The sequence below is a fragment of the Dermacentor silvarum genome, chromosome 7, assembly GCF_013339745.2.
Source record: "Dermacentor silvarum isolate Dsil-2018 chromosome 7, BIME_Dsil_1.4, whole genome shotgun sequence".
Classification (NCBI taxonomy): Eukaryota; Metazoa; Arthropoda; class Arachnida; order Ixodida; family Ixodidae; genus Dermacentor; species Dermacentor silvarum.
The window spans coordinates 9521471-9530279 of NC_051160.1; the positions used below are offsets into that span (position 1 = coordinate 9521471).

Sequence of the window (8809 nt, forward strand, 5' to 3'; positions counted from 1 at the left end):
CATCTATCCATCTATCCATCTATCCATCTATCCATCTATCCATCTATCCATCTGCAACCAGGTACAACCCGGTAAACCTCTTCCCTTCTCTCTATCTCTACACTAACTTTCTCGCACCCTATTCCGCCCAACCAAGCGCGCGCAGTGGCCCACTCAGGCTGTGTCGTGCAGCCTCTTGCAGCTATAACTACAACACACACACATGTCACATCGCAACGCGTGGTCGGCTTCGAATCGCAGGCTGCAGCGAGCTGGCGCACGCAGGCAGCAGCAGCAACCCCCCGGGCCCCCGCGGGGGTCGCGGGGGCGACGGCCCCCACGGCGCAGGGGCCGCCATGGACGCCGACGGCGAGAAGGTGCTGCAGCGGACGTCGTCCCTGCTCCAGAACAAGGCGTTCACCGACGTCACCTTCATCGTGGGGCCGCCGTCGGCCTCCAAGAAGTACGTGGGCCACCGGGTGCTGCTGGCCATGACGAGCCCCGTGTTCGAGGCCATGTTCTACGGAGACATGGCCGACAAGTCCAAGGTCATCCGCATCGCCGACATCGCGCCCATCGGGTTCGAGAACCTGCTCAGGTGAGCCACCGTACCAGAAGGGAGCACGACGACGTCATGGAAGCTAGATAGCTAGTAATTTAAATTATCTGGAAACATTGAAGCCTTCAAAAAAACAAACAAGAAAAAAAAAAACACGGAAAACATGTCGGATGTTTTGGAAACACTGGCAAAAAAATCTTAATCTTCCTCAGCATACGGAAGTAGAAGTAACAGCAGACGAGGTTGAATGAATGAATGACACGATATCGGCATTCTATAACAAATAATCCACTTTCTTCTTTTCACTTGAAAATTCTTGGTAGCTTTTGGAATTCTCGTCTAGCAAACATGAAGACTGTGCACTTTTTTCTTTTTTTTTTTTCTTTTCTTTTAATGAGACACGCGAGGTTGGAGAGCTGTATGCACAGTTCCATAACTGTGATTTTTCCTATTCCAGACGGAGTTAGTTTGCCACGTGGTCAGTTACATGACCAGTTTCCTGCTTTTAATGCAGATAATTACTAAACCCTCGTTTTTCCATGTGTTTTCGTGCATCATGGGGGATTCGTAGTTTGTTTCTCCGGTGTCCTCTGTGAGCTAAACAAGGCATGATATGGGCAATCTGCAGGCAATTTATGTTCGAAATGGGTGGGTTAAATGCGCATTTTCCAGTAGAATACTTATCCAAGTAGTCCATTGCGTTATTAGTCTGTTTTACGAGCGATGTAAAACTTAGACGGCTTCGCTGGCATAATTACAACTACAATTGATGTCAAATTTTGTGAATATAAGGGGAACAATATACGGCAAGTTTATGTGCGATGGTAAATGCGTGTCGATCAAACACAGGTTTTAAAAAAATGTCCGCAATTATTTGGAAGTATCACGCTGCTGCTAGGTTTCCCCAATGTCCTAAGAGAACACTGAGTTTCAGATATTCTATACTTTGAAGGAATGGCGGATTTTAAGTGCAATGTGTCGCGCAGTTTTAACGTTTCTGGCTTATTTAGAAGGGTTACCAATAATTATTGAATCCTTATATTTTATTTATTTTTATTTTTCATGCATAATATGATAGAACGGTTCGCCTGGCGTCCTCACCGAACTAAAGGAGGCAGCTTCGTTTTATTTGGTGACTGTAAGGACGAGTTAATTGGTGATATGTAGGTGAAGTTCAGAGTAGAGGAGTAATTGTAGAGTGCGTAATTTATTGCGAAAGCCCCAATGTTATGAGCGTGTCTAACGAGCGTGTCTAACGAGCGGGGAAGAATTGAGCCCGCTGCCCTGGCAGGACTATAAAAGCCACCAAGACCAAATTTAGCCAAAATTGGTGGTATGCTATGGAAACTTTCTGTGCGAAGTTAAATGTGGTTGGATCATACACATCCTTTGTAAAAAAAATTCTTATTCAACTGCTAAAGCGTGTGTTATGCTATGCTTCTCAGTATCCCGACATAGCTATATGTTACAGCTGGTTTATATTTTGTGGAAAGGGGAGGGGGGACAAAATAAGCGACAAAATTTTTACGTTCCTGATCCAACTAGAAGAGTTGCGAATAATTATTGAACCGTCTTTTTTCTGTCCCTATTTTCAGGCGCCATAACACGTTCAGACTCGGTTTCAGCGATGTCCTCGGTAAAAGACATTTTGTTTATATTTGGCGAAAGTAAAGAGCCCGTTATGGACATTATGTACGTAAACTTTAAAGACAGGGGACTAATTATGACATTTGCACTAAATTACGCATGCAAGTGATCCGGAGCTTTATGAATGTGCTTTGCGAACAAAGAATTTATCTCGTAGCTCTGGCAGAACTGTGAACTCCACCCATATCAAATCTAGCGGAAATTGTGCAAGGAGGGTGAGGGGAGGAGGCAGGGAGAGAGAGAGGGCACCATGGTAAATGGCTAAGTAGCATGTGTGTTGATGAATTCCTGGCTTTTTAAAAATTCCCGACTAGAAGTGCTCCAAGGGATTACTTGCGGGCAAAGCTTCAAATGGTACAGTCATATACGAGCAACTTTTTAACGTATGCAATATAATTACAAGAAATTGGAAGTTTTATTGCAACTGTTCGAAAGAAACAGCTTCGCTGGAAATCGGGTTGTCGCAAACATCTGCTGTCATTTTTTTCTAGTGAATATTGCCAATAATTTATGTTTATTGTGCTTTGTTGCGTAGAACTTCGAGAATACTATTACCTAAACTAGCGATACATTTAGGCTGTAATCTTAAATACCAAGTACGTTTAATTATTATTATTGTTTGTCGCAAATGTACATTTTTGATGTGCGCTCTACTGCTGCTACTGGGCGGGATCCGAGACCTCTGTGACATACTCATTGCCTTTTGTTCCTGCATTATCAGATTTTTTTTTTGCGATTGCGATTGTATAGATGAAATTTCTTAAATATGTCAAGCCTATATGTGTTGCAGCTGGCCCCATAAATCAAAACAATGTTTTTTTTTTTTTTTTGTTAGAGAGTTAAAGGATAAGCTCAGTACAATAAAGAATCGACAGTTTTGTTACGAAAGACAGGCGTGGAAAACATCGTTTTGGTAGGTTCGAGGGCTCCCACTTAATTCTGACCACCTGGACTTCTACGGAAAGCGAGTGGTTTTTTTTTTTTTGTTTTTTTTTTTAGAGAGTTAAATGATAAGCTCAGTACAATAAAGAATCGACAGTTTTGGTACGAAAGACAGGCGTGGAAAACATCGTTTTGGTAGGTTCGAGGGCTCCCACTTAATTCTGACCACCTGGACTTCTACGGAAAGCGAGCGGTTTTTTTTTCTTCGTTTTTTTTTTTTCATCTTGGCTCCATCGTAATACTGCCGCCGCAGCAGGGAGTGGTCTAGCAATATTGTTCAACGAAGATCTGCGCTTTGCTCATTTTTTTTTCTGTGTTCTGTGAGATAACAAATGAGGTACTCGCTACGTGGATAGCCGCTCGTGAGCCTATCGTTTCAAAGTATTCATTTAATATCTCATTCTTGAATGACAAAATTCTATTTAAGTACTCTTCCCTTTTTTACCTACTGCCGCCCGATTAATGGCCGATCCACCGTAGTGGGTTGAGCCCCATACCCATAAGTACCAACCAAACCAAACTGCCAATTCGCAGGTACGCCTACACGGACAACCTCAAGCTACAAACGGTGGACGACGCCATGCTGACCGCATACGCGGCCAAGAAGTACATCCTGCCACACCTGCTCAAGGACTGCTTCGCCTTCATCGAGAAGCACGTGACGCCACAGACCGTGTGCCAGGTGTTCGAGTTCGCGCAGGTCATGGAGGCTTATCCGCTGGTGCACCAGTGCCTGAACATCATCGACCGGCAGACGTACCACGTGCTCACCTCGACCAACTTCCCCAACGTGGCGCTGCACACGCTAGAGACCATCGTGCGCCGAAAGTACCTCAACCTGTACTCGGAGTACGCGCTCTATTCGGCCGTGGTCCAGTGGGGGCAGGAGGAGTGCTCCAGGAGGAACCTAGAGCGGGACATGGACAACGTGCGCAGCGTCATCGAGACCGTGCTCCCGCTCGTTCGGTTCCTGGCCATGAGCCCCGAAGAGTTCTGCAAGGGCCCCGCCAAGAGTGGACTGCTGACCAAGGAGGAGTGCTTCTCGGTCTTCATGAACATGGCCATACCGGGGATTGTGCCTCTGCCAAAAGGTCAGGGCTCGCATTCACAAAACTTCTTATACGCTTGAAATTGTCCGTAAGAGCAAATTACAGCCAATCTGACAGTTGGACATATCACGAATAAAAGTGACCGACCAATAAGAAAGAGCGCTTACAAACGAAAATCTTTGCGGATTTGGTCGCAGTACTGCAGGAGGCGTTGGAACATTCTAGCTTTCCGGGTGTGACGAAGAAAAGGAGAAAAACGGGGAGTTTAACTAGAACAAACTATCCTGTTTTCTAATCTATACTGGGAGGGGGGGGGGGTGAGGGGAAGGTATAAAGATAAGAAGGAAATAACAATAGAGAGAGTCGAAACACTTGCACACGTACGGTCACTCGTTCACAGCACAATACAACAGTTAACCTCTTACCGCCTGGTGTATCATAGTTACGGTTCTGCGTTCTCGGATATTTTTTTCACCCTAGTGTTCCCTTCAGTATAGGCTGCGCTGCGTCACCATCCGAACGTTTCCGTTAACGAGCCGTCTTCGTCGACGAATCCTTCCGCAGGTGTCAGCATGGAGGGTGCCAAGAGGACATCGCCCCCCGAGCACTTCGTGGCGCGTCGCTACCAGGCCGTCTCCTTCCACGCGCCGTCGCGGCCGCTGCGACTGTTCGGCCTCAAGTTCGTGGTGCCCACGCGCGACGTGTTCCTCGTGGGCGTCGGCTTTCCCGTGCGCCAGGACCTCGGCTCGTACAGCGTGCGCCAGCCCAAGTTCGACGGCCAGCTGCGCTGCAGCTACAAGGTGCAGGAGGACCGGCGGGAGCGCGAGGAGCTCGACGTGTCCTTCACGCTGGCCAAGGACAAGGACGTGCGCATCAAGTTCAAGAAGCCCATCTTCGTGCGCAAGGGACTCGAGTACGAGCTCGAGCTGCAGCTCGGCTCGCTCATGAGCGATGACGTCATCGTGCCGTCGCTCAAGAACAGGAAGAAAGAGGACACCGTCGAGGGCTGTCACGTTCCAGTTCTCGGCCTTCCAGAGGCCGCACATGTCCAACGTCTTGGAGATACTCGAGTTCTCCGACTTGCTGTTCTACTTCTGAGCAATCGTGCTCTTTATTTTTTCGTGGATGAGGACATTGCCCAGAAGCTCTTCACCGGTCTTGGGCACGCGCTCAATGCCGAGCTTGGTAAGGAAGCAGCGACGACATCACTGCGTGTCGTGGCTCAATAACAGGAAGGAGGGAGTACGTGGATGAACTCCATGGGCGGTCACTTCCAGGGACTCTTACGTGTCCGACGTTCACAGGGATAGTTCAGCTTTCTGACTCGGTGTCCCAGTTCTGAACAATCCGTTGAACTATCCAAAGAAATTTGTCTTCAAAAGTGAGTTTGGGGTACAGTGCGCTCTTGAACACCGATGGCTTACTTGTGCTACCCCCCCCCCCCCCCCCCCAACCTCCTAGAACGGAAAGGAAATGGTCTACACCGAGAGCTCTATTACAGGGCTTTCTAAAGGTCCCACATGCCAGACGTCGCTTGTGCTTTCCGGCCTATTGTTCTAATTCTAGCCTTGGACTTCGACTGAACGTCGACTTTCGTTAAGTGTTTTATGATTTTGCTGCTATTTGGCGGCCGGTACTGCGCACTATCTGTGAGCATACCTACACGAAATGACGCCTGCGTATTGCCTTCCTTTCAAGGCCACTATAGTATCCGCTGCGTAGACGACACGGAGCACTTCAGCTTCGCGAACGGTGAGCATGAATAGCTCAACATGTATATGACCGCATTGAGCAAGCGGTAAACTTTTTGCTGCTTTTGGTCAACTTTGAAAGAAAAATAGAAGTGGTCCCATAACTCACGAACCGCACTCCTTAAATATGCGTCGCATACTTAACGAACCGAGAGCGCATGGGTGTCAAAAACTCTCACCTCTCGCGACGCTCCATGGACTAGAAATATTGTTTTTTTCTTTACGGAGACCGTGTACGCTGGTTCTCTTGCGATGTCGTCACGATGTGCAAACGACAAAGAAATTGCTGTCTGCCCATGTGACTGGCACTCTCATGTTTAGCTTACTTATATCGTTTACAGTTACTCATCTCTTAGAATCGTTTACACGACCTTTTAAGAATACCCTTTGGCCAACATAGAACTTTCTATCGTTACGAACCACCTCGCAAGAGACCTGAACATTCTAGTCAACATTGTTTTGTAATGGAACCGCGCCTTCAAACCAGCATGGTCTTCTACCACGGCGCTAAACCACTCTGCATCCACAGGCCGCCTATTGTATGGAATGCAGTGGCGAACACGGAAGCATCGCAGTGCGGCACTTTCACGTACGTTGAGTGGTTTGTGCAGTCGACGACCTCTGCATTCCATCTGTCCCGTTTGTCACGTTAACAGTTATGCTTGGCTTGCTATGGTAATCGACACTGACAAAGCACTTCATCCTGTTAGTTCAATTAATACTAGAGAAAGAATCAATCATATCATTTAAAGGGTAACGACACACGGATTCTATAGCCTTTTAAAATCGCCGATTTTAAGTTCATGCGCCTTACGAATGCGAACCCACGTAGTGCAGAAAAAAGAAAGGGGGCTGACGCAGTGGCTACGTTGTGTCAATGTTGGCTCGACATTGGGCTGACAATGGTTTGCTGTTGACAGACCCGGAAATGGTGCCAGAATTGGCCTTAGTTACTGTGTAAATTGGGAACGATGCTCGCCGTTGTACTGCATGGTGGCGTTCTGTCTTCCACATTTAGAGCTTTTTCGGAACTCCCAAAAATAGCCGTGGCAAGCACCTTAGGCTTTGCTAGCAAATCCCGTGGGCTATGATAGAAAGAATGTGCGAAGTGATCATTCGGCTTCATAGACAGCAAAGGTCATCCTTGGGCAAATAATTGCATGAATACCATCACCGGAAAGCTCAAAACGGTGATAACCTGCCCACGTCGTTGTTATGCGACTAAAACCGTTAACGAATGGTTATTATTATACTCATCACGGCATGTAAATCTTTGCAACTCGAACGCGCTGGGAGACTACGCTGCTCAGCTCCGCCCTCGAAGACCAACTCTGGGCCGTCCAGCGGGCCGAGGAAGCCGCGAGAGCTCAAGGGCTCGTGGCCGACACCTAGGCAGGGGTATTCGCCCAAATCCCCGAATAACTCGCCGGACTATCAATAAAGTTATCGTTCTTCGTTTCGATTTTTTTTTTTTCGCTTTGTTGTTTCAACAGCGGACCCGTTCTTAGTCTGGCATGCGCCGTCGATGACGCCGTCACGCAGGAGCAGAGCCGGAGAGGTCACGTCACCCGCTCGCCGGGAGGAAAGGAGCCGACCAATCGGAGCGCTCGCCGGGAAGGAGGAGAAGAGGCGCTGAGTTTAATAGCAGGTGTTTGCGCCGCACGCTCTTCGCACGATGGACGCCGCTCGGCGTCGGCTTGGCTCCCCGTCTAGCGGTAAAGACCGCAAAAGAGTTCATAGTTGATTCATTAACTTGGTTTGAATCGGAGCGCTATAGAAGCACTCCACACATCCTCGTTGGGGACTTCAACGCGGACATAGACAATCGCAGAAACAGAACGACCACAGCTCCGCTGTTTCGACAGATTTCACTTCGTGAAACCGCAAAGAGCGGTTCCCAGCTTTACACGGCGGTTTCCAGTTTCCAGCGCGTAAACATTTTATCCGATAGGGTCTGATGAGATGCCGTTTAACACTCGGCAAGGTTTGTTGAAAGTAGGAAACTAAGGCGCCGTGCTGAGGGGTAAAATTGTCTAAATCAAACTGACATGGTTGTTTCACTGGGAGATATGTAGTTTTAAGAAGCTTCCACTCTGAAACGAATGTGTAAACTTCGCGTAACTAAATCTGAATTTATTGAATTCATGTAGCGCGAATTTGAATTTATTAAATTCACAGAGTAAGCCAACGCACAAAAAATGTCGTATTTGACATGAGGTTCAAAAATCATGATCTGCCCCGCAACCATCGCCTAATGGTTTGCAAGGTACCTGTCTATCAGAACTATAGCTAGGCAGAAACCAGCAAGTAGTAATACTTTCTTTCCTAATTGTTGTTAGAGAATGGAAAAGAAGGAAACATAATAAGCATAATAACTATCTGCGCGTCATGGATTCATGGTAAATAGCTGTCTGGTTTTAACCAACGCAATATTCTCGCCTACCCTACATGAGAGAGAGAAAATGATTTAATGAAAGGCAGAGAGGTTAACCAGGGCTGAGCCCGGTTGGCTACCCGACACTGGGGGAAGGAAAAATGGGAGAGAGAGATTAAGAGAAGAATAGAAAGAGTTTCACATTAAGCCGCTGGTCTCGTACATCTACAGCATAGTTTCTTATTATCTCCACATTTTCCCCCCTTTATTTTCTTTTGTGTTGCAAACTTCCGTGTAACTCGCTGTATGCCTAGGATGACCTTTGTTCATGCGAATGAGACGTGTTCACTTTTTCATATCATGGCACTTCGAAGATACGGTTCCGGCCACTTACCCTTCTTCTCATTCTGCTATATAACAAAAACTTCAGCTTTTTTTGCACGCCATCGCAATTGCATGTGAACCGCCTTAATTACATAAGCTTTGCACATAATCTCAAAACTGCTTT

The 8809-nt window shown here is 47.1% G+C and overlaps 1 protein-coding gene across 1 annotated transcript; it reads left to right on the top strand.

The window, feature by feature from the left end:
• The first annotated feature begins 298 nt into the window (after positions 1-298).
• On the top strand, positions 299-5383 carry LOC119459410 (BTB/POZ domain-containing protein 3-like). The gene is given in 4 exon segments (XM_037721198.2): positions 299-577; positions 3662-4218; positions 4741-5183; positions 5185-5383. Coding segments are annotated over 4 exon segments (1332 nt in total). The 5' UTR covers positions 299-335; the 3' UTR covers positions 5275-5383.
• The last annotated feature ends 3426 nt before the right edge of the window (positions 5384-8809 follow it).